The sequence below is a fragment of the Pituophis catenifer genome, unplaced genomic scaffold (assembly GCF_029215685.1).
Source record: "Pituophis catenifer annectens isolate HBS135680 unplaced genomic scaffold, rPitCat1.0.hap2 SCAF_1, whole genome shotgun sequence".
NCBI classification, from domain to species: Eukaryota; Metazoa; Chordata; class Lepidosauria; order Squamata; family Colubridae; genus Pituophis; species Pituophis catenifer.
In genome coordinates, this window is record NW_027256881.1 from 198,674,760 (window position 1) to 198,700,718 (window position 25,959).

Consider the following 25,959-nt stretch of genomic DNA (forward strand, 5'->3'; position numbering starts at 1 on the left):
CAGGTCAGTCCTTACTTTCAAGACATATCCAGGTGTCGATTATTATGAATTGTGGCTAAGGTCAGACTGAAATTATGCAATATCAAAAAGACAGCACCACCAAAGACATTTGATATCACCAAAATCCCTTCCATGTATGCAACTGAGGTGAGAAATAGGTTTAAACCACTGGATACTGCTGAGAAGGTACCAAACCAACTGTGGCAAGAAATTTCAACTACCTATCATTGAAACAGCAGTTGAACACATACCATACAAGAACCCTGAGAAAAACCCCGAGTGGCCCTCAGATTAAACCATCAGAATAGGCAAGTTATGAAAATAGCCAAAGCAGAAGGCAAATGGGAGGAAGCAAGGAGATTAAATGGGGGTTTCCAAAGATGTTGAGCTTGGCAGCTGTAAAGCTGACAGCCGGGGTTTGAGACCCGAGCACCGCGCAATGGGGTAAGCTCCCGTTCCTGTCCCAGCTCCTGCCCACCTACCAGTTTGATAGCAGGCAAATGTGAATAGATTCATAGGCACCACTTCTGTGGGAAGGTAACAGCATTCCGTGCGCCTTTGGCATATAGCCATGCTGGTCACATGACCACGGGAAATGTCTTCGGACAATGTTGGCTCCCTCAGCCAAGAAACAGAGATGAGCACCGCTACCTAGAGTCAGATGTGACTGGACAGAGAAAACTTTATCTTTAGTACTATTATTTAAAAAAAAAAAGCTTAAAATCTAACCTTTTGCTACAGTATCAGAACCAAACGACTATATGGATGTACCAGCTCACAGAGACAATGAAGCAGCCCAGCAGGCAGGACAAAATTAAAATCAAACACCATCACATATGTGTCCTTTTTCAATGGAAGCACAGACTGATCTCACAGCTGCTGTTGAAACAGCTGCCACTGTACCCATCTCAAGCCTAGGATCTACTTCCTCACCAAACATACTGTAACTGTACTTTTAGAAAATTCTTCGCCTTTCTTGCTCAGTGTCAAATGTGCAGCTTTCTTTCCTCTGCCTGAATCCATGTAGGATGTGTATGAACCTAATGACGGAAAAAACAACAGGCCCTGATTTGGACAATTATGCTAATTTTGTGGCACGTTTGACTGCTAATTTCAGGAATCCTATCAAGTAAATGATAGTCAACTGTGAGACCCATCACAGCGTTTCAGGAAAAGGCTGGAATGGAAAAGAAAATGTATGTTTTCAAATCAGTTTAGACTCCTGGTGACTGCCTGGACAATTCCTTTTCAGTTTTCTTGAAAATGTTTTCAAAAGTGTTTTGCCACTTCCTTTTTTTATAGGGCAGAGAAAAAGTGACTGGCCAAAAGTCCCTCAAATGGCTTTATACCTAAGGCAGGGCTAGTAATCAATCTCCTGGTACCTAGTCTGATGTCTTAACGTGTATACTACATTTTTGCCTTGGGGGTGGGAACAGTTTGGGTTGCTCCCAATTTGGGCGAACCAGTAGTGGTGGCGGCAGGAGGCTCTGCCCACCCACCCAGACATCATCAAAAACGCTCTGCGAATGTGCAGAAGTGCCGCATGCTATCGATAGCGAACCGGTAGCGCCGGGATTTGAATCCCACTACTGGGTGGGAAGAGAGGGTTTCATCAGTTGCAACAGAAAACAAGTATTGGTTTCTCTTTCCTGCCATTTCTAATTCTATGCAGAGTAAAGGGTGGGGGGGAATACAGGTAGTCCTCGACTTACAACATTTCATTTAATGACCATTCAAAGTTACAGTGCCACTGAAAAAAGGGACCATTGCAGCATCCCCATGAACATGTGATCAAAATTCAGATGCTTGGCAATTGGTCCATACTTATGACCGTTGTTGTGTCCCAAGGCCATGTGATCCCCTTTTGTTTTTGTTTTTTTCCAAACATTTTTTTATATTAAAACAAAAATAAAACATAAAAACATCATCATTCCAAACAGTATATCGATCGGTTTGCATCCTTTTGTGCTCCTTCCTCTCTTCAAAATATCACTATACATCCCAAGGTAATTTTCATATTAAAAAAAAAGAAAGAAAGAAAATTCACTTAATTTGTCTCAGCATCCACATATTTCATATTTATCTCCATTTTTATTGTCCATCCATTGATAAAATAAATCCCATATCAAATAATATTATCTTCCTGCTCTTATTTTAAATGTCAATTTACTCATTTCAGCACAGTCCATCATTTTCTTAATAACTTCTTCATCAGTAGGTGTCCTTTCTCCTTTCCAATTTTTTGCAAATACAATTCTAGCTGCTGTTAAAAGGTTCACAATTAAATATTGCAATTCTTTATTGTATGTCTCTGGTAAGATCCCTAATAAAAATATCTCTGGTTTAAAATCAATATGTCTCTTAGTCTCATTTTTTCCAACCACCTGTGTATCTTAGTCCAATATCTCTTTGCATCTCCGCATGTCCACCACATGTGGTAATAGGATCCTGGAGTCTGATGACACTTCCAACACTTCTCCGATTTATTCTGGAACATTCTGGCTATCCTTGTCGGGGATAAATGCCACCTGTAAAACATCTTATACAAATTCTCCTTATATGCTGTAGACATAGTCATTTTATAATTATGTGACCACAATTTTTGCCATTTCTCTAAATCAATACCATAACCAAAATTCCCCCCCCATGCTATCATTGATTCTTTAACTTGTTCTTCTTCATTTTACTTCTAACAAATATCCATGCAACTTTTTAATTATATGATCATCAGAGCCCATTAAGATCTTGTCTAAATTAGTCAAGACATTATACAAACCTTCTTAAGATCTTCTCGATATCTAGAAAATATTTGCATATATGAAAACCAGTCCATCTTATATCCCTGATCTTCTAATTCCTGCTTTAATTTAAGTTCACCCTTTTCATCCAACAATTCACTACCTAATGATTTGTTCCCTTTTAAATATTACTGAATATGAAAAAGCTTCAATTGTAGATACCCAAATTGGAATCTTCATATAATGGTGTTTTTTGACCTTCTCCTAGTTCAACTATAAAGCTTCACGTATCTGATGTCTTCTAAAATACCCTTGTATTTTTGTGCCTTTGTACCATAAAAAGGCATGTCACCCCATCAACAAATCATGTCCCTCCAAATTCAATAATCTGGTATTTCTCAAAGTTATCCATTCTTTAATCCACATTAAACTTGCTGCTTGATAATACAATTCAAAATTAGGGAAACCAAAACCACCCCTAGCTTTAGCATCTTGTAACAATTTTAGTTTTATTCTCGCCTTTTTTCCTTGCCAAATATATTTCAGTATCATTTTATTTAAATCTACGAAAAATTCCTTACCCAACTTGATAGGAATTGTTTGAAATAGGTACATAATTCTAGGTAGAATATTCATCTTGATAGTTGAGATCCTACCAATCAAAGTTAACTGCAAATTACCCCATTTCACCAAGTCTTGCCCTATCTGTTGTTTAAGCTTATTATAGTTATTTTCTTTAAGTGCACTACACCTTGGTATTAAATATATCCCCAAATATTTTACTTTGTTTGTAACCTGCATTTTTGAAACCTCCATCAGTTTTTCTTTTTGCTTTTTCAACATATTTCTAGTCATTATCTTCATTTTATCTTTATTAATTTTCAAGCCAGCTACTTTCCCAAATTCTCCAACAGTTTCTATCAATTTATTTATTGTTGTTAATGGTTCTTCAATGATAAAAACCAAATCATCTGCAAAGGTTTGAAGTTTATATTCTTCTTTTCGGATTTTCATACTTTTTATCTCTTTTTCTTCTCTGATGCATCTATTTAAAACTTCTAAAGTCATTATAAACAACAATGGAGACAGCGGGCATCCTTGTCTAGTGCCTTTTTCTATTTCAATAGGATCAGTCAATTCTCCATTTATCATTACTTTTGCCGTCTGTTTAAAATAAATAGCTTCAAGTGCCTGTATAAATTTCCTACCAAAGCCCATCTTTTCCATTTGGAGTGTCATAAATCGCCAATCAACATTATCAAAAGCTTTTTGTGCGTCTAAAAATACCAAAGCCATCTGTTTTTCAGGATGTGCTTCATAATACTCTAAAGTGTCCAAAATTATTCTTATATTATCTCTAATTTGTCTTTTTGGTAGGAATCCATTTTGATCCGCATATACATAGTTGTTCAAATAACTCTTAAGTCTTTGTGCCAATACTGATGCAAAAATTTAGCAAGGATATAGGCCTATAGTTTTTGATTTGTTGTGGGTCTGTATCTTCTTTATGGATCAATGTAATATATACTTCAGTCCATGATTTAGGTATTGCCTTCTTAGTCATCACTTCATTCATCATCTCCAATTGTGGAAGGGTCAAAGGTTCTTGTAGCGTCCTGTAGTATTCAACTGGTAGACCATCTGGCTCTGGCGCCTTCCCATTCTTTTGCTTCTTGATTACTTCTGTTAACTCCATCATCGTTATGTTTCTTTCCAACATCTCCTCCACATCTTTACCAATCCAAGGTAGTTTTGCTTCTTGTAGATACTTTAGCAGTTTTTCCTCCTCTATTGTCTCTCTTTCATATAGTTGTCTGTAAAACTCTTGTATTATCTTCCCCATCTCTTTATTTCCAAATTTACTTTGCCCTTGTGCATCGACTAAGTGTGTTATTTTCCTTGATTCTCTTTCCTTTTTCAATTTATAAGCTAACCATCTGCCTGGTTTATTCGCATTTTCGAAGTAGTTTTGTTTGGCACTTCTTATTTTTTGAGCTAATTCTTCTTTCTCCAATAGATCCATTTTATGCTTTACTGTATCCATTTTGATTTTGATATCCTTCTTATGTGGATCTTTCTGGAGTTCCTTTTCGAACCTTTTGTAATCATCAGTTAATAATTTTGAAGTTAGCCTTTTTTTTTGCATCCCTTTTCTCGTGTAGTCTATAATTAGTCCTCTGAAATATGCTTTCATTGAACAAGAAGATCTAGATGGACTTTAAATAATACAATATTAAAATGGACGTTGGTCTTACCTGATACGTCCTTTCTCTGTCAGGAGGAAATGGCAGTCAGGCTAGGGAGATGCTCCATCTATATTGCATAGGACCAAGTCTGCCAATCTAATTAGCTCCGCCCTCTTGGCTTTCTCCAGTTGTTCGGCAAGGGTGATGATGCAGACTGATGTGACGTGTCTTCCTAAAATGATAGAGAATTAGAAAAGCCACCCTCCCCTGCCAACCTCCTGGGCCGGACTCAGCAGGGTGGGGCTGACTGCCGTTTCCTCCTGACAGAAAATGGACGTATCAGGTAAGACCAAGTCCATTCTCCTGATAGGAGGGAAATGGCAGTCAGGCTGGGAACATACCAAAGCTTCATGTCCTCCAGGGAGGGAGAGCTCCGGGCCCATCAGCCGTCAAGAGTGATGAACCGCCTGAAGAACCCGTCTTCCGAATGCTGCATCAGCCGATGCAAAGGAGTCCACCTTATAGTGTCATATGAATGGGCTAAGGCTGGTCCATGTGGCGGCTCTGCAGATCTCCTCCAGAGAAGCCTGGGTAGACCAAGCCGCAGAAGTGGCAGCACTCCTGGTTGAGTGAGCCATGATGTGGCGTGGCACAGGAATATCCACATGGCGGTAGGCCATAGCGATCGTGGCCCTGAGCCACCGATCCAAGGTGGGGCCCGCAACGTGGGATCCGATGGCTGCAGGTTGGAAGGCGATGAAGAGCGCCTCCGTCTTGCGGATAGGAGCTGTCCGGGAGATATAAATCTTCAGCACTCGGCGGACGTCCAAGGTGTGCCAGGAGCGCTCCAATCAATGGGATGGTTGGGGGCAAAAATTTGGCAGAACGAGCTCCTGAGCTCGGTGGAAGGTAGAGTTCATCTTGGGGAGAAATGTGGGGTCAAGGCAGAGTACAACCCCGTCGTTATAAAAATACAGAGATCCCTACGGATAGTGAGTGCTGCCAGTTCTGAAATGCAACGAGCTGAGGTGATCGTAACGAGGAATGATACTTTAAAGAACAGTAGATGGAGAGACACCTGGCGAAGGGGTTCAAACAGTGGCACCGTCAAGGCATTGAGGACCTTGTTGAGGTTCCAGGTGGGGAAGCGATGAACAACCGGATGGTGCAGGTTAGCAGCCCCTCAGAGAAATTTGCAGATGATAGGATGCCTGGAGAGTGAGTCGGTGGACCGTCATGCCAGGACCGATGCGATAGCCGCCACCTGACAGCGAAGGGTGTTTGGTGCCAGGCCCTTTCCAAGACCATCCTGGAGGAAGGTTAATACGTGAGCGACGGTGCCCAATGTGGGCGACACAGCGGCCCTGGAGCACCATAAAGAGAAGGAGTGCCAAGTAGCTTCATAAATACGATTTGTGGAAGGACGGCAAGAAGCCTGAATGGTGGAAATAATGTCCGGCGGTAACCTGGCCGCAGTCAAGATGAGCCGTCAACCGCCAAGCGGTCAAGCGAAGCCACTTGAGGTCCAGATGGTGTAGTGCCCCTTGTGTCAGGACTATCTCAGAGTCCAGTATGAGCCAATGTGGTGCTACAGACAGGGACATTACGTCCGCATACCACGGCTGCCTGGGCCAGTGCGGGGCAAGAAGAATGAGTTCTGCCCCCTTGTCCAGCAGTTTTTGGATTACTCTGGGGATCACTGGAAGAAGGGGAAAGGCGTAAAGTAGCCTGGGGGGCCATTGCCTGCGGAGGGCATTTGTGGCTTCTGCTCTGGGATCCGGGTACCTGGTGAAGTATCGTGGGACCCGATGGTTGGTTGGGGATTGCAAAGAGGTCCACTAAGGGAGTCCCGAATCTGGCCGTTATCTCCCGAAAGAGAGCCGGAGAGATGCTCCACTTCCTGTGATCCACAAGGTTCCAGCTGAGGCCGTCCACCTGGATGTTTGCCGCACCCGAGATGTGGTCTGCCCTGATGGAGGCCAGGTGTTTCTTGGCCCACAGACCCAGTTGAAGGGCCTCTGTCATGAGGGATTTTGAGTGAGTGCCCCCCATCTTGTTGATGTGGGCTTTGGCGGTGATATTGTCTGTGAGGACCAGAATGTCCTTTCCCTCTACCAGTTCCCTGAAGTGGGCAAGGGCCAGGCGAATGGTCCTCAACTCTAGCAGGTTGCTATTGAGGTGGCACTCCCGAGAAGACCACTGACCTTGTGCTATGAGATGGTGGAGGTGGGCTCCCCATCCTGTGAGGCTGGCATCGTTGGTGAGCTGGAGCCGAGGAGGTTCTCTGTAACAGGTGCCCTGGGAGATGGCTTCCGAGGTCCACCACCATAGGGACAGGAGCACAGGTTGCGGCAGTTGCAGTCGGGCGAGTGACATGCCGCGTTGGTCCTTTTGGTGAGGAAGTAGGAGCCACTGTAGTTCCCTGCTGTGTAAGCAAGACCACAGGATAATGCCAAACGTTCACACCATCTTGCCCAATAGACAGGATAGCTTAAGAACCGTCGCCGAACCAGCTGACAAACATTGGTTCACTAGGGACCGGAGGCTATCTTGATGATCGGGGGAGAGGGAAACTATGGATAATTCCGTGTCGATAAGAGCCCCCAAATGTAGAATGCAGGTGGATGGGAAGAGAAGGCTTTTGGGCCAATTAATAGAAAAACCGTGACTTTGGAGAATGTTAAGAACGGTGGAGGTGTCACGATGTGCCGTAGAGACGGATGGTGAGAGGATTAGAATGTCATCTAAATAAAATTAGATCCGTATAAGGTGAGAACGAATATGACCAATGAGGGCTGCCATAATCTTCGTAAACACCCTAGGGGACGAGGAGAGGCCAAAGGGGAAGGCTTTGTATTGGTAATGTTTTCTAAGGAAGCAGAAATGAAGATATTGCTGGTGGGCAGGTACGTGGAAGTAAACCTCCGTTAAATCTATGGAGGAAAGGAAATCCCCCGGTCTGACTGATTCAAGAATGGAGAAAAGGGATTGCATCTTGAACTGGCAATAAATTATATATCGGTTCAAGGCTTTAAGATCTAATATGGCCCTCCACCCGCCCGAAGACTTCTTCACGACAAATAGGCGGGACTAGAACCCCTTTTGCAGATGGGGAACTACCTGAATGGCCTCAATTTGAAGTAGGTGGTCAATGGCAGTGGAAACCAGGTCTAGTTTGGACCTGTCGTGAGATACTGGGCATTAGAGAAAAATGGGTGGAGGAAGGGAATGGAGATTTTGTTTAAGTCCTGATGGGACCTGGTGTCGGAGAGAGGGATGCGACTTTGGAGTTGTTTGAACCAGAGTAGGGTAGCCCTATTGAAGAATGAAGCCGATGTGGAAGCTTTGACCAACCAGGCTGCCGCAAGGTGCCCTTTGAGGAGCGTCTTTTTGGCTCGCTTGTCCTCTGGGCGGAGCGAATCCTCAGCTGGGCCTGTGGGATGTGGGACGTTGGTGAAGGCCACAATGGAAGGATCCACCGTGGGGGGTTGGAGAAGATCTGAGAGAGTAGCAGCCGAGTTATATAGGCACTTGTCTAATCCGTTGGGACTGGGTCCCGCCCCTGGAAGGGACCATTGTCACTGGAACACATCAGTAAATAGTTTTAGGGCTGGTACAGTCTCCGGATCGATGGTAGGTTCAGCAAATATGGCCATTGACGGGTCACTAAACGAGGAGGCTGCCGTGGTGGAAGGTTGTTCTCCCAAGCGGGTGGTGGCAATAGCTTTGAACAGGAGAGACCGGAACACCTGCAGCCTAAAAAGACCTACAAACGATGGTTGGTCTGGACATAAGCCTTCATCATCCGATAAGGCTGATTTGTGAAAATCATCTATCTCAGAAACCGAAGCCTGATCAGCTGAGGTGGGGGATTCAACATGATCCTGTTCCGAAAGAGAATCCTCCAGATCCCTGGACTGGACCTGAGGAGGTTGTCTGGAGAGGTTAAAGTGCCTGGCTGAAGGCATTGAGCCAGGCTTTGCCTGATAGCTCTAGAAATAATGGCCTAGAAATAATGAATCCGCCATGACAGCAGGAGGGGCCTGAGCTGGTGGTGGATCTGAGGCCACGATCCCCGCAGAGCCCTGCTCAGAGATCGAGGGGCCCGATTCAGGCAGCGTTTGGAAAAGCAGCTGGCTTTCTGGAGCTGGAACCAAGGAAACAGCTGCCGAAATGTCAGGGGATAATTCCCCCACTGACCTTGCTGAGCCTGTGGCAGGATTGCCTCCGCTTGATGGAGGCCTGGATCTGGGCCTGGGATCGTTGGGAACCGCCTGGGCTTGAGCCTTGAGAAAGACTTTTTCAATGGCCCTGTGCCTCCTTTGTTCCTCCTTAGAAGAGGAGGAGAGGGTGGCAGCAGAGACGGTCTTCTTCCCCTTGGCCTTTTTTGGAGGGGGAGGCAAGGCCGAGGAGCCCTCTAACGGGTCACTAGGGTGGTGGCATCTCCCTGTGGTGGTGGAGCGTGCCAAAGGCTGGGACCGCATGGCGTCCGCCATCTTGAAACGGTCCGAAAGGCAAGCACGGCAAGGGTGATGAAGAGAAACACTCACCGGCGGCCCGAGAGATCGTTGCCGGACCCGATTCTTCCTGGGACTGAGTGAGGCACGGGTCCGGTAAGTCGCTAGCTGTCCGGCTATTAGCATGACCGGTGCCTTCCGGCTAGCTGCCGCTCAAGCTGAGGCAGGCTGCTGGGCAAAGGCCTTTGAATCACAGCCGAGCTCACCCGATCGTCTGGGGAGCTAGAAGGGACAGGCAGTAGAAGCCTGTTCAAGGTACCTGCCAGCTGGCAGATACAAAGCCGATTCTCGGCTGAATTAAAGAAATCTTGCACACAACAATGATCTAGGCTGTAGATGAGGAAAACTCGGAAGGCTGGAAGACACGTCCATCCAGCATAGACCGAGTCGAATAACTGGAGAAGGCCAAGAGGGCGGAGCTAATTAGATTGGCAGACTCGGTCCTATGCAATATAGATGGAGCATCTCCCCAGCCTGACTGCTGTTTCCCTCCTATCAGGAGAAGAGCAAGATTTTGTGCAGAAAATGGAAAGAGATCTGGCTTTCTTTTTTAAAGAAAATAAGAAAGATGTGATCCCCTTTTGTGACCTTCTCACAAGCAAAGTCAATGGGGGAGCCATTAACAACCAGGCTACTAACTTATCAACTGCAGTGATTCACTTAACAACTTAGGCAAGAAAGGTCATAAAATGGGGCAAGACTCACTTAACAAATGTCTCTCACTTAACAACAGAAATTTTGGGCTCAATTGTGGTCTTAAGTTGTGGACTGCTTGTACCATAGCTTCCTGCTACTCTGAATCAGGAAGAAGGAAAGGTGCTTCCTGGTATTTCCAAATACATAGAGACCAACAGGGGGATCCTTTTATTTCATTCCATTTACATTTTAGTTTACTGTAATTAAAATATAGTTAACATGAGTGCAGGTAGTCCTTGAGTTACGTCCATAATGAAGCCTGCCTAGTATGATCATAAGAATAGAATAACAGAGCTGGAAAGGACCTTGGAGGTCTTCTAGTCCAAACCCATGCTTAAGCAGGAAACTCGATACCCGTGATGGCGAACCTATGGCACGGGTGCCACAGGTGGCACAAGGAGCCATATCTGTGGGCACACAAGCGTTGTCCTACTCAGCTCCAGCTTGCATATGCGCACCGGCCAGCTAATTTTCAGGCCTTCCGGGCCCACCTGAAGTCGGGAAATGGGCTGTTTCCAGCCTCCGGAGGGCCTCCCGGGTGGGGGAGGGAAGGCTGTTTTCACCCTCCCCAGGCTCCAATAAAGTCTCTGGAGCCTGGGGAGGGCGGAAAACGGGCCCACCATACCATCATGTGTCAAAAGTGGGGGTAGCATGGGTCATGTGCGGGGGGTGGGGTGCATTGAATTATGGGTATGGGCACATGCATGCGTGGCCCCCCCACACATGATCCCCACTTTTGGCACGTGACAGCAAAAAGGTTAGCCATCACTGCTCTATACCATTTCAGACAAATGGCTATCCAACATCTTCTTAAAAACTTCTAGTGTTGGAGCATTCACAATCTCTGGAGGCAAGTTGTTCCACTCATTAATTGTTCTAATTGTCAAGAAATTTCTCCTTAGTTCTAAGTTGCTTCTCTCCTTGATTAGTTTCCACCCAATGCTTCTTGTCTTGCCCTCAGGTGCTTCGCAGAATAGTTTGACTCCCTTTTCTTTGTGGCAACCCCTGAGATATTGGAACACTACTATCATGTCACCCCTAGTCCTTCTTTTCATCAGACTAGACATACTCAATGCCAGCAACCATTCCTTATATGTTTTAGCCTCCAGTCCCCTAATCATCTTTGTTGCTCTTCTCAAGTTGAGACAGTCATAAATCAAATCACCCACACAACTGGCCCAATTTTATGACCTTTTTTGCAGCAGTCATAAAACAAAGCTGGCAATCTTTAAGCAAATACAGCGGTTATTCGGTGAACCCCATTGTCCCGTTTGCTGAAAACAGGAAAAGCTGATTTGGGGCAAAACCGTCATAACATGCAGTCACATGACAGCAGGATACTGCAAACAGCCATAAATTCAGGCCAGTTGCCAAATGCCTGAAGTCATGTGACCATGGGGGGTGATGTTGCTGTTGTAACTTTGAATCGAGTTGAAAGTACCTCTAGGGAGATCTGTTGTAACTTTGAAGTGTCACTAAGCAATTGCGTTGCAAGTCGAGGATTACTTATACTCCCCAAATATGTATTTTATATCCCCTCCCTTCTGTCACATTAATATAGTATTGTAGCAACTGGTAATACCAATGAAAGCTTGGGGTGAGGGGCTACTTGTGTGCACCCATTTTTTTTGCAGCCAGCACCTAAGGAACTGATTGGTTTTCCCCCCTCTAATTCTATTCTGGGGTGGTGTTTCATATTTTTATTCTCTTCAAATGAACTCCCAGTGATACATATGAATTGTAGCCTCCGTTTTCTGAAGAAGAAACCTGTGAGATCATTTTGGCTAAGAAAGGGAGTGAGAGATTGGCTCAGAATCATCCAAGGGGTATCATGGATTCCTTGTCCTAGCTCAGGAGTGTCAAACTGGCGGCCCACAGGCTAGACGCGTTGCATGCAGGCCACGCCCACCCTGGCTCCACAAAGGCAAAAAATGTCACGATACGTCAATTTGACACCCATGTCCTAGCTCAGGGGTGGGCAATTGTGGTCCTTTTACAACCTGTGGACTTCAACGCCCAGAATTCCTGAGACAGCCAAGCTGTCTCAGGAATTCTCGAAATTGAAGTCCACAGGTTGTAAAAGAGCCACAATTGCCCACCCCTGTCCTAGCTGAACACATTCATTAGATCACTATCTCTGTTGGTTGAACATCCAGTATTTAACACCATTGCTTTGGTTTCAACAAACCGCAGTACTATATCTGTTTTAGACTCAATTTAGCAACTCTTCCCTCTTACATAAAAGTAAACATATGGAGCTTGTTAAGCAACTTGCTTCTATACAATTCTTATGTGCAATTAGTCTTTGTGGAAGAGTAATTACACTAAAACATTATAATGAAAACTGGATTTTCACAGATGTAATCAAAAGAAAATCTTTGATGAAGTGCATTCAGGTTATCCAAGACTAAATACTTACTTGGGAGAGTTCCACTGAATTCAGCAACACATATGTCAAAATAACCATGATTAAAGTATTTAACAAAAAAACACAGCGATTTTGCCAAGAAAAATGAATCATGCTTGCTTATTAACAGTTCGAAGGCAAAAAAGCGCCACAAACTGGAGCTTCTGCTACATTTGCATTACATGATTTAAGCAACTGAAGCATTTAAGGGGCAAGATATTAAATGTACTGTACTACTGTGTGGAATAATGAACTCAGATCACAGCATCTGATAAGTATATCTGCATACTGAGATCAACTGCTGTGATCTCAGTTCATTATTCCCAAATATATGGTGAAGTGAGCAGCATTAAATGCTATATCCCAGAATTGATGTAGCATTTAATGCTATAAAAAAAAAGAAAAAAGGAAAGTCCTTTCTTCCAAAATGCTAAAAGGTGAATGCCTACTGCATTTCACCTATCTGAATTTCAATAGCTATTGAACGTATTTACAAATTATGCTAAGCAACATTGAGACTTGGTTTAACATTTGAGAAATTTAGAGCATAGTTTGGACCAGCACTTCTCAAGCTTTTACCCTCTATACCCGTGATGGCAAACCTATGGCACGCGTCTCACAGGTGGCACGCGGAGCCATATTAGTGGGCACGCCAGCTCAGCTCTGGGGCGCATGTGTGTGCCGGCCAGCTGATTTTCGGGCCTTCTGGGCCCACCAGAAGTAGGGAAACAGGAGGTTTCCTGCCTCTGGAGGGCCTGGGGGGGGGGAAGGCCCAACTCCTAGAGAAGCTCCTACAGACTCCTAGAGAGGCTCCTAGAGACTCCTAGAGAGGTTCTGGAGGCTGGGGACAGCAAAAAATGTCACTTCCTGTCCCACCGGGAGTTGGGAAATGGGCTTTTTCAGCCTCCGTAGGGTCTCCAAGGGAGTGGGAAAGGCTGTTTTCGCCATTCCCAGATACACAGAGAGGATCTGGAACCAGGTAAGAAAGAAAAACGGGCCTACCAGGCCATCATGTGCCAGGAGCGGGGGGAGGGGGTTGCGCACACATGCGCGTGGGCACATGCGCGCGCGACCCTCCCCCGCCCCATCTCCTGGCACGCGATGGCAAAAAGGTTAGCCATCACTGCTCTATACCAATGATGCCTAACCTTTTTGCCGTTGCATGCCAAAAGCGGGGGCAGTGGGGGGGATTATACGTGCGCATGCCCACACCCATAATTCATTGCGCCCTGTTCCCCCACGCATGCGTGCGTGACCGCCCTGCTCTCCCTCTGCTTTTGGCATGCAATGGCACAGTGGGCCCGGTAGGCCCATTTTTTGCCTTCCCCAGGCTCCAGAGGGCGAAAACGGCCTTCCCCACCCCCCCAGAGGCCCTCCGGAGGCCCTGAAACAGCTTGTTTCCCAACTTCCAGTGGGCCCGGAAGGTCCAAAAATCAGCTGGCCAGCAAGCACATGCGTGCTGGACTGAGGTAGGGCTCCATGTGCCACCTGTGGCACCCGTGCCATAGGTTCACCATCACGGCTCTATACTCTCTGCTTACCTTGTTTTATTTCTGTTTACCCCTATGCAGATCTCATTACTGAATAACAACTTGGGATAGTAACTGGTGCATCTTCTACACTAGCAGACACAAATTACAGTCAAGAAAATATATTGATTTTGATATTAGAATTATGAAAATACAAAAACCAAATTTCATCTGAAGGGGGAGAAGCCCGAACCTAAACCTGTAAGAAACTAGGTGATGATGATAAAGGAGAATAATGCACATGAGCAATAGTTCATAATAATGAGGCTGATTATTAACCCATTTAAATCCATCTCTCTAATCATATAAAATGATCCCAAAGAGGCATTTCTATTTAAATATTTTTCAGATGGTTCGAATACTTAGATATGCATCACTTGATTTAGCAGCATGTTTTTATTGCAAAAAAACCTGAAAGTGGCATAAAGAAAGAATTTAAGTGTTTAAATAAATTCCAGTGAAAATATTCCCTGGGATTGGAGAAAGTACGTGATAGGATGTTGGTTTACCTCAAATGCTGTTTACTGAAAACTACTGTAGCAAATGTAAATCTCTTCCACTTTCAATCAAACTCTTTTAATTTGCAGGTATGGCATTATGGAACAGTTTTTAAACTACAACCCAGTAATTGTGTATGAAGAACTTTTTAATTTAGAATTACCATAGCCTATTCTTCTCCCTAGGCAGCAATGTTTCAGACAAAAATGCCAATTTGCAAACCCATCTACTATTTGATGTTTCCAGGAAGAATAGTATTTATCAGTAAGAATAAATTGTATTAGAACTTCAGATTCAAAATGAATTTAACTGTGCTGCATTCTAGAAGCTGTTCTAGCATCTTGGCTTAGAAAAGTCACAGTGCACCTGGCATAAATTGATTTGCTTAGGTTCTACAAGTTCTTGCAAAAAGAGCTCACTTAATGGTAGGATACATTTTTCATGAGTTAAGTATCCATCCTGATCCAAACCAGAACAACCCACTCTAAGCAGCCTGGATGGAGATTCTTCTTCTACCCAGCCTCCCATATACGTTTCCAATAGAGATGTCTAGTATAGATTTTATTGATTATGCTAGCAAGACTTACTGGGCAATAACGGGCTGGAACATTTTTAGTTCCCTTCTTCCAATAGCTAGACAAATAGATTTTCAGGGTCCCTTCCAAACGATTTTTTTCCAGTTCTAGTGAGAAGCACTAACAGAAGTGAGTGCTCACTAACAGTTCTAGTGAGAAGACTGTTAACAGAAGTCCCTCATCAAAAATGTGTCCCATTATCAAAAAAATCCAAACTATTCTGATTAGCCAATAGCCAATGGCCAATGGCTAATAGGATCATCCATAGCCAAATGTTCATTTCCAGCATTCTTTCTCCCAGATCCAAGTCTTTCAACATGAAGGAATGGAAAATAAAACATCACCAGCGTCCCCAGATTCCTCACCCTCCTGCCCAGTATTCTGTAGTCCTTTGCAGCATCTTCAAAGTTATGTCTAGCTATGCTATTTGTTTCCACATAGTTCAGTAGGAAGAAAAACTGGTCAGTATAGTTTGAAAAAGCATAACATCTCAGCACTCTGGCTCATATTTGTATTCTTTCTGATGCCCATGTTGTATGCTTATACCAAGATGGAAGCTTATATGAGCAAAACATATTTTACACAAAGAGCGAACTAAGTATTTCACAGTGGTAGAATTCACACATCACATTAAACCATGATGGAGCTTGTTTAATTTTTGATCGGTATCTTGTGGGAACCAAGGCACTGGTTTATAAACCTTGGCTAGCACAATCCATGAACCTAATCAATTATGTTTTTTTCAATAAATTGTATGGCAGATTGATATAACATTTGTAGATGTTTAAATATTTTATTCTTTGTTTTTATTTATTTCTTCAATTTATAGGCCACCCAATTTCTAAACAACTGTAGGTGGTTTACAACAACAACAACAAAAACCCGTCATAAAAAGAATACAAGAATACAATCAACTGGAACAGCAAAATATCAAAATAAAAGCAAAATAGATCAGCACAAAATGGAACAACACAAAATAACCCCCACCCCTCCAAAAAGGGGGTGGACAATCAAGGCCTGTTAGAGTAAGTTTTTCAATAATTTCCTGAACAATGTAAGGGTAGGAGCCACACAAATCAGTGAGTGGAAATAATTACGGATACAAAGAGAAATGTATAATTTTTGTTTGATTGAAAAATTAAAGAAATGTAAAAAATATTTTCTTTCTTGCAAACATAATCAGAGTTTTAATTTTACATCACACTATTGCAATTACTTAATTTGCAATTATTTACAAAAATCATATATTTATTGCAACTAATAAATCAAATGAGAAAATCATCAATGGAACAGTCAAACTGATCCAATATATTACAAGCTACTAATAGTAGAGTTTAACAATTTTTCAAAAATCACTATTTTCCAGACACAGGTTTTTTTTATTTTATTGATTTAAATGAAATTATTTATAATATAATTAAAATATTTTACAGGTCTCTTTTTTTAAAAAAAGTCATTAAAATAGTTGCCTATAATAGTTCGCTTTTAAAAGCAAATAAAGTATTACCAATTTGTTGAGAAATACACAATTAAACACAATGTAATAAAAGTTGTGCTGGAATTTTATCATTCCCCAGGTATTCTTCCATCACAGATTAAAACTACTGAAGTAAACTGAAGTTTACTATTTTCATAATCCAGTACCATTTTCTTAAAAACTACTATAGTTGAAGTATACCTATTTCATAATTCACCACCATTTTATTCCTTGGATTATTTATAGCTGATTCCTGGAATGCATTGAAAGATTAATTTTCATCTAGGAGCTATGTTTACAGAACATATAAAAAGATAAACTCCAATCTTTGGGTACACTGCCATCTTGTATCTGTTATTATTTGTGAATGAAAGCCTTAAGCCATAGTTTTGATTTACAAAAAACTCACTTTGTAACCAAAATATCTCATTCCAGTTATTTCATTTTATTGCACTTTATTTCACTGCATTGTATTGTACTACAGTTATTTATTTTTACCAGTTTTATATTGCTGGGCCTACCCTATGATATCCAGATATAGAAGCTTTGCTCATGCAGTCACATATACAACGGGAGGGATATTTAATACAATGGGAGGTTTTTGTCTTGTTTGAGAAAAACAACATTTGCCTCTTTATTTAAATCAATCAACCAACAATTTTGCAAAACCACGTTAGAGCCCCAAATAATACTGAGATCCAGACTGGAGAATAACTGTAGCATGCAGAAGCCATCATTTTATGGTTTGGGACATGTTAAACTATGGTTTGCTACAAAAGCATACTAAATTTCTTGTTTCTTCTCACAAGCACAAAAATCCATAATGTGTAAACCCATACTTTCTCATTTATTCAATAAAGAATGGTTAAACAAAAATTGTTGCATGAATGCAGCTGGTGTATGCTTTGTATAACATTATATTTTCCTGTCTTCTTGTTTTTAAAGTTAGAGGGCATGTGGGATACAGACAGGCCAATAGAGAAAGAAACAGGTACAGTTTAGAATGCAATAGCCTTTTGCATTGGATCATCAGATCACAAGCCACATTGTCACTGGGTTTACACATAATGCTAAGTCATAATGTGTTTTGTTGAGCTCTGCTTTAATATACTGTACGAATCCAGCCACTGTGTTTATAGATGGTAGTTTATGGCTTTATTAAATAAATCCTGCTTAAATAAACCATGCCTTTCTCTCTGAACCAAGGAATTTTTTTTGTAATTTTTTTTTATTTTTTCAAACATAAACATAAAAAAGATTTTTCCCAGGAACGAAGTCTTGGTCCGGTCACAAATAGGTAGGCTGATTTTACAAATAAAGACAGATATTTTTAACATAAATTCCAGCTTCTTAAATTAAATCTTTCTGTTATATCATCATACATCTTAATTTCCTACTAAAACAAAGCTCATTTTTATATTCAATTATAAATTCAATTATAAATCAAAATTCATTACCGCTCTTTCTAAATTTTTCTCCATTGCTCCTTTAACATCAACATTAAACACAAAAACGATCTAATCTATTAATCTATATATTTACCTTACAATTTTATTATTATTATTTATTCAATTTATATACCGCCCTTCTCCTAGTGGACTCAGGGCGGTGCACAGCCAAAACTAAAATACATAACAATACAAAATTTAAAATTAATTAAAAGAATTATATACTTTGGCCCGAATTAAAACAGTGCGAATTAAAACCCATTAACAAATTAAAACTAAACAATTAATAACCATTAAAAACTAAAAAAAGGGGGGCGGGGTTCACGCCAGCCCTGCTTTCTGGAAAAGAAGAGTTATCACCACAAATCTTAATTTCCAAATGTGTACAACTCTATTTTTATTTCAATTTATTAATCAAAATTTCTTTCTATTTTTCTCGATTTCTAGACCCATTTCATCCAATCTTTTAATCTTAAACTTTTACACAGACATCTCAAATTTTTCCATTTCATTTTAATGATCACCCAACATTTTCTTCTTCACCCCTTATTAATAATTATTCTTCAGAGTATTCTCTTCTATACCTCCAATTATTATTTTGCTAATTTCCAGCATAGTTTATTTCAGCTAATTTCAGCATTTTCCTCCATCACTCCACCTATTGTTTGGCTGATTTCCAGCAACACATATTTTGGCTGAGTTTTCAGCATATTCTCCTCCATAACTCCAACTATTGTTTGGCTGATTTCCAGCATTTTCTCTTATTTTGGCTGATTTCCAGCATGCTTTATTTTGGCTGATTTCAGCATTCTTCTCCCTTACTCCACCTATTATTTTGCTGATTTCCAGCATTACTTATTTTGCTGAGTTTCCAGCACATTCTCCTCCAAAACTCCAACTATTATTTGGCTGATTTCCAGCATTTTCCATTGTTTTGACTGATTTCCAGTATGCTTTATTGTGGCTGATTTCCAGCATTCTCCTCCAAATCTCCACCTATTATTGGCTGATTTCCAGCATTACTTATTTTGGCTGAGTTTTCAGCATATTCTCCTCCATAGCTCCCACTATTAATCTACTAGTTTATTTTAAAATTTCCTTTTTCAATATGTTTATCTATTAATTCACTATTACCAGCTATATTCTTCCAGGGTGAATCCCCATCTATTTCTTAATACTAATCATTTCCAACATATATTAAAATCATTTTCAGTTGTTACTTCCATCTGTGTATCTTATTGTATCATCTATGATCATTAACAGTTAATCATAATTAACCTCCACCACTTTATTATCAAATTAAAACAAAATATGTTACATCCAATTATGCTTTTATAAAAATATCACTTTTAGTCACCTTACCTTCCAACTTCTATTTTATTTATCTTTTGTTCTTTTTATTTTCTATCTCTATGTTGTGGCCCGCCAGCGGCCTGCGCAGATCGTGGCTGATCCTGACGAAGGAGGCTGGTGTGGTGTCGTGCCCGCAGCCTGCGCAGCCAGCACTCGCGTCAGATAGGAGGCTGAAGAGGATGTGGTGCCAGAGGCAGAGACTCAACCAGGGCCTTCAGAATCTCCAGAGGTTCCTTCAAGTGGAGAGAGCGAAGTGGAGGAGCCTCTCCTCAATGCTCGAGCACGCAGGGCTGCCAAAAGGCAGGAGTGGCTACTCAGGAGGAGAAGGTCTATTCGAGAGTAGGGCTTGAGGATAATTGGCCACTCCCTTAGCCTATTTAAGTCGCACGCAGCTTTCTTGCTGGAAACAACTCGTATTTATTATCAGAGTATTTTGGTTTATCATATCTTGTTTTCTGGGCTGGTTGCCAACCTTTGCCGGTCTTGTTTATTCTTGCTACTTAATAAATTTGATAAGGACCATTGGTGTGTCAATTTCCTTGGAAATCCGGAGCTGGGGCAGAACACTCTATTATGCCATAAGCACCTTTTATTTTTATTTAAAACTCACTTAAGCATTAAACCGTTTTTTATTTAAAACTCACTTAAGCATTAAACCATTCAAACATTGCCGTCTGATTTTATCTATTTTACTTCTTCATTTCCGTATCTGTCCATTAATATTTCATTTCAAAGTCACTATTTCAACGCTTAAAACTCTGCATGTTCTTTTTAATGAACCAAGGATTTGAAGTAGTACCTTCCGCTTCCAGAAATTTTCAATCACAAAACATTAACATGATCAGAATTCTGGAGAGAAAGGAGCATCATTTTGTTCTGTCCTTAAAAATTAGACAGCAAAGAGGCCCAGGACAATCTAACAAGGTTTATAGATTATACTAGGCCACTATACATTTGATTTTGATTTTGGCTTAGCACAGTGTGTGAATCTAGCCACTGTGATTTGTAAACAATGGTTTATGGCTTAAAATTGGGAATTCATCCAAATTGTGGCTTAGTAGACAAATCATGATTAAAACTCTGAATCCAGGCATCTGCATCCAATGCATCAAATATACCAGAATTGGCTAACGTAACTTTATAAAGTTTGGTTCAGTTTCCTATATTAATTTAAAATTTAATTTAATTTAAAAATACACAATTTTCATCCAGAGCTAATTAAAGTTCAGCATTTAACCCTAAACCTAACACATGTAATTTTCACATGAATTTCCCCTGTCCTCCTTATGTAAACACTGAAAATCTGAGTATCCATCTCTTTATAAAAAGCAATTCATATGAAGTGCATGAAATTACTGAACATGCAGTTTCTTCTGAAATGGAATTATACAGTACCCCCAGAGGTGGGCATCACATACTGTAACAACCGGTTCACCCAGAATCAAAAATGTGAGCATGCCGAAGAGTCAGGGGATTAAAGGTAAAAATCAAGTAATAAAAAAAAAAAGGGTCCTCATACTGTTATCAACCTCATCCTTTTATCATCTAGTATAGTGACGGCTAACCTTTTGGGCACCAAGCGCTGGAACCCGGAAGAGAGCAGCTGGCTGGTGCGCATGCACATCGGACCAGCTGGCTGGTGCACATGCGCGTGACAGAACCCGGAAAAGGAGTTGGCCACCACACAAATGCGCATCAGTCAGCTGCTCTCTTCTGGGTTCCAGCACTCGGTGCTAAAAAGGTTAGCCGTCACTGTGCTAGGCTGTAGTATGGCAATTACCAATACAGCAATTTTGTGGGTTAGTTTCATGTAAGTATGTGCGCGACGGAACCAGAAAGAGAGCAGCTGTCTGGCGCGCATGTACGCAACAGAACTCGGAAGAGCAGCTGGCGAGAGCACACGTGCCCACAGAGAGGGCTCTGCGTGCCACCTCTGGCACGTGTGCCATAGGTTCGCCATCACGGATCTAGTATGTCAGATTAAGGAGCTTTGATATATTATACACAATCAGGATATTAAACAAATCAATGACAAAGAAAATCTTAACAATTTGGATTGACTGTATAACCTGGAAACCTGGAATAAAAAAGTAAAATTCTAAACATTATCAATTCTAAGGGATTGGGAAAAGAATTGTGCAGAATATCTAAGCAATTTTCCAACAACAAACAACCCCTTTTACTGTATACTATCTTCATTCTATGGATTGGGTGACATTTACAATGTTTTACCAGTTTACATTAGGATTTAGGAACTATGATGCATTACATTGCTAATTTGATCAACAGACATTTTACCTGTGGTGATTTTTTTTTTTTTTTTGAGTTAAGGACTAAAAACGAACAGGAACTGTACCTTCATTATTAATGCAATCTAGTTTGTGACAAGAACATATTACTCTTTTAAGTAAATTCACAACCCTAATCCTTTTTGCTTATTAACTACCCTGTTTCCCCCTGATTATCAGACACCCCCTGATAATAAGCCCAATCGGGCTTTTGAGCCCATGGCAATAAGGCCAAACACTTATTTCAGGGTTCAAAAAAATATAAGACAGGGTCTTATTTTTGGGGAAACACGGTATAACAATATACAAATCACTTGCTCATAAAAAGTAGAGATTTATTTTTAGAATTGAACAATATTGAAAAGTTATTTAGGATCTATTCTGATCCTGCTCATGACTCTATTTGTTTTTACCTGCTTGAAATTCTGTAGCTTTAGCTTGGAATTAAACTAATTATTTTAAAAACTCATTTAAGGCTATGGCTATGTAAAGAAAGCATTTTTTTTTCTTTCAATGCACTTTATAGTTTCTCCTTCCTAATCCTGCTATTAAAAAACAGTGTTTGGAGTCCGAGGGCCTATCTTAAAGTACATTCCACTGAATCCTGCTATATTTATCTGAAACACAAAGCTATGAGGCTGTTCAAAAGAAGTTGACTCAGCTAACAAGATACAAGAGTTTGGCTTTTTCCGAAGCATATCATTCTCCACAGGGTAAAACCACACACACACACACACACACACACACAAATCCCCATTCTTCCACTCTTGATACCAGCAGACTGGCTGATGCCTGTCAATGAAATTTTGCCTTTGAATGCCATCATGTGGGCATGTTGCCCATCACAAAACCGCCTGCTCCGATACTACAGAAGAGCGGATCTACAATGAACTCAGATGCTCCCCAGCCAAAATAAATGCTTTTCTTGTTGTTGATGTTGGATTATTATTATTATTATTATTTTTGCTTTACAAATCCAATGATCACACCCTGGACTAGAACAAATGTTAAGGAAAGCACATTCCTCCCTCCCCTCTCCTCTTTTTCTTCAGGGAAGTTTGATCTGTCCACCCCATAGTCCTAACTCCACAGACTAAATTGGGGGGGGGGGGCACGTGCCATAAGGGATGTGTGTGTGTGTGTGTGTGTGTATATATATATATATATATATATATATATATATATACACACACACACACACACACACACACACACACACACACACACATATATATATACATATACATATATATATGTATATGTGTGTGGATAGATAGATAGATAGATAGATAGATAGATAGATAGATAGATATTGATATATAGATATATATAGTGATATAGATAGATAGATAGATAGATAGATAGATAGATAGATAGATAGATAGATATAGATATTGATATATAGATATATATGGTGATATATAGATAGATATAAAGATTGGTGGTAGGGAAAGAACCCTGTATCTATATCTATAGCTTCAGGCACACACCAACCAACCCAAAGAGGCCAACGCGACACCCCAGCCAGCCGGGTACGCCCGTTGTTCACGGGAGGAGCGGACTTTTCCCACCGGAGGCTGAGGTGAGATAGGGCGGGGGGGGGGGGACGGACGGACGTGGGGACGAAGAAAGGCGATGCCACCTCACCTTTCGAAAAGCATGCGGATCATGAAGATGCAGAAGGCCAGGGGAAAGGCTAAGTAGAGGTCCTCCACCTGAGGGAAGGTGGCTTCTTCGGTGTTCTTCAGATCCGCCCAAGTGACATTGTGGGGCAGCCAAAACCTCTCGTTCCAGAACCAAGCCAGGATCCCTGCCATCTTTGCTTTGTCTGGCTCAGCTTCTCCCACTCCCACCCCCACCTTTTTTTTCTTTTTCTTTTTCTTTTTTTTTTTTGCTTTCCTCCTCGCTTGCCGCCGCCTCCGCCGCCGAAGATGCTCAGGCGCGCGCGAGTGCCGGGCGAGCTTGATGTGCCTTGAATGTGGCCGGTCAGCGCTATGGATGCTATTCTAAACCCCTCCCTTGAGCGGCAGCAGCAGCAGCACCAGCCACAGCCAAGCTGGGCCCGCCCAGCCTCGCCAGCTCGCCAAGCTTCAGCGAAAGGGGCCCCCCTGCCTGTCACAAGTCCTTCAAGGAGGCGCCCCCTGATTGGCTGGCGGGATTGTCAACCAGCTGGACGCAGGCGAGTCCTAACGCTCCCCGATGCAGCTGCTTCTGCCCCCCCCTTCCTTTCTCTCCCCCCCCCCCCACCCCGTTCGATCGCGGAAGGAATGAAGGGTGGATTCCGGGCCGGGCAGATTGCTTCCTTGGGGGTGCTGGATGTTGGGGGGAGGGGGGGGGTTGTTATTTTTTTTTTTACCTGGGGATGGGGGGGGGGGGATGTCGAGATCTGATGGATGATTTGTGTTGCTTGCAACGAATCGAACTTTCTAGCTCTCTTTGCAGGAAACCAAACAACAACAAAGCGTTGCCTGTCGATTGGGAATTTAGGCATGGCTTTCTAAGAGGTCGGTGTACCCATCCCTAGAAACATGTCACATTGTGGAGAAAAATAATAGGACATCAGGGAAGGCAGGAGCCCATCTGCTTTGAGCAAAATATGGAGCGTGGGTTTTCCTCCCCCCACCCCATAAAATATAAACAGGTGTGCAAGGTCTGTGCCTAAGTTGAGCTGTAGGATAGCCTACCTTCTCCTCCCCCTCCCTCAAAAAAATAAAAATAAAATTAGGTCGCAGCAGCGGAAGCTTTGGGCAACAAAAGTCAGATGGGTCCATGTGGGGTGTGCTCTGATTCCCATTCTGCAGGGGGAAAACTTTTAACCCGAAATTGCAGAGTAAGCACGCTGCCAAAATAGTTGTGTGGTTTTGTTTTGTTATGTTTTGCTGAATGAAGAAACACTTCTTTTAAATGTCTTCTAATCAACTGGAGCCCTAAGGGTAGGAAGAGAGGCCCATTGGCTCATCTACAAGGCTTATGGATAAGTTTAAGCGTCCCTGACAGGGAAGCAAATAGGATGTAAAACATGTTTTGTAACCTTCATGAGGCAAGAAGAGTTGCACTTGTGGCAGATGCTGGGAGATCAGGACAGAGGGGAGTTTGCTGTGTGACATCAGTGCCATCATTTTGACTCCGTTCCTGGTTTGCTGCACATGCTTTGTGTGTCTTGGTGAGCGTTTAATTGCATGATAACTCACCAGCTGTGTTCGCCCAACACACTAAGCACCTATAAAGAATTCATGATGGTGTCTCCTGAAGCTATTTTATTATAAGATTCATTAAAAGGGCAGACACTTCCTGAGGATCATGGTGTTATCTGAATCGGAAGCAGCCCTGGTTCCTCATTTGCAGAAACTGGAATTTAAAGACTTGTTTAATTTTCAAATGTGGGTTATTCTTCAACCCAAATATTGTTTATTTACTTCCTGGAGCTATTCAGGGTTTCCCTCATTCTAATTAGGAGTTCAAGACCCAGCATAAAAAGTCACTCTTCCAGTTGTTCCTGCTATAACCCCTTGGAGCATGTTGAAGAGTCATTCGGTCCTAGTGCAGAACCTTCTCCACTATACTTTACTGGAGTTATTTTCAATTGGATAGCATGCTGAGCTTTAGGTACATTTTTTAACTTGGACCAATAATCACAATGAAGGTTCAAAGAGGAGTAAGATTAGTTCATAAGCTTTTTTGTTCTTCCTTTTGGGTATAGCATGTATAGGAACAGAGTCATTGTCTTGAAACTTAAACCTAGTCTATTTTGGAATCTGAATTAATATAATATTACATTACACTACTCTTCAAAATGGTTGGTTCTTCATCCTCAGTTTAGGATAGGATAGGATAGGATAGGATAAAATAGGATAGGATTTCTTTATTGGCCAAGTGTGATTGGACACAAAAGGAATTTGTCTTCTGTGCATAAGCTCTCAGTATACATAAAAGCTATAAGTAATAACTCATGATCATAGTCATCATAAAAATACATTTGGTACTATAGAACTAAAAGATGTTTTGCTCTATATCTATCTATCTATCTATCTATCTATCTATCTATCTATCTATCTATCTATCTATCTTATCTATCTATCTATCTATTTTCAGGATCTCCGGAAAGATGGAATCAAAGAAGAATACAAATGTTGTGTTAAATCACCCTGTTTAAGAACACCAGAAACAACAGTTCAAGTCTAATTGGACTTACTTGTGTTTCCAACAAAGTAACTCTCTTTAAGCCTCTGAGAAATTCAGAAGGACAC

At 41.7% G+C, this 25,959-nt stretch overlaps 1 protein-coding gene across 2 annotated transcripts in view; it reads right to left on the bottom strand.

Annotated features, from left to right (window-relative positions):
• Nucleotides 1-23,616, bottom strand: part of CERS6 (ceramide synthase 6) — a 113,802-nt gene extending 90,186 nt beyond the window's left edge. For both annotated transcript variants that reach the window (XM_070956924.1, XM_070956923.1), the window contains exon 1: nt 23,360-23,616. In XM_070956924.1, coding sequence (XP_070813025.1) covers nt 23,360-23,529 — 170 coding nt within the window. In that variant the 5' untranslated portion in view covers nt 23,530-23,616. The remainder of the gene's footprint in view (nt 1-23,359) is intronic.
• Between the last annotated feature and the right edge of the window lie 2,343 nt (nt 23,617-25,959).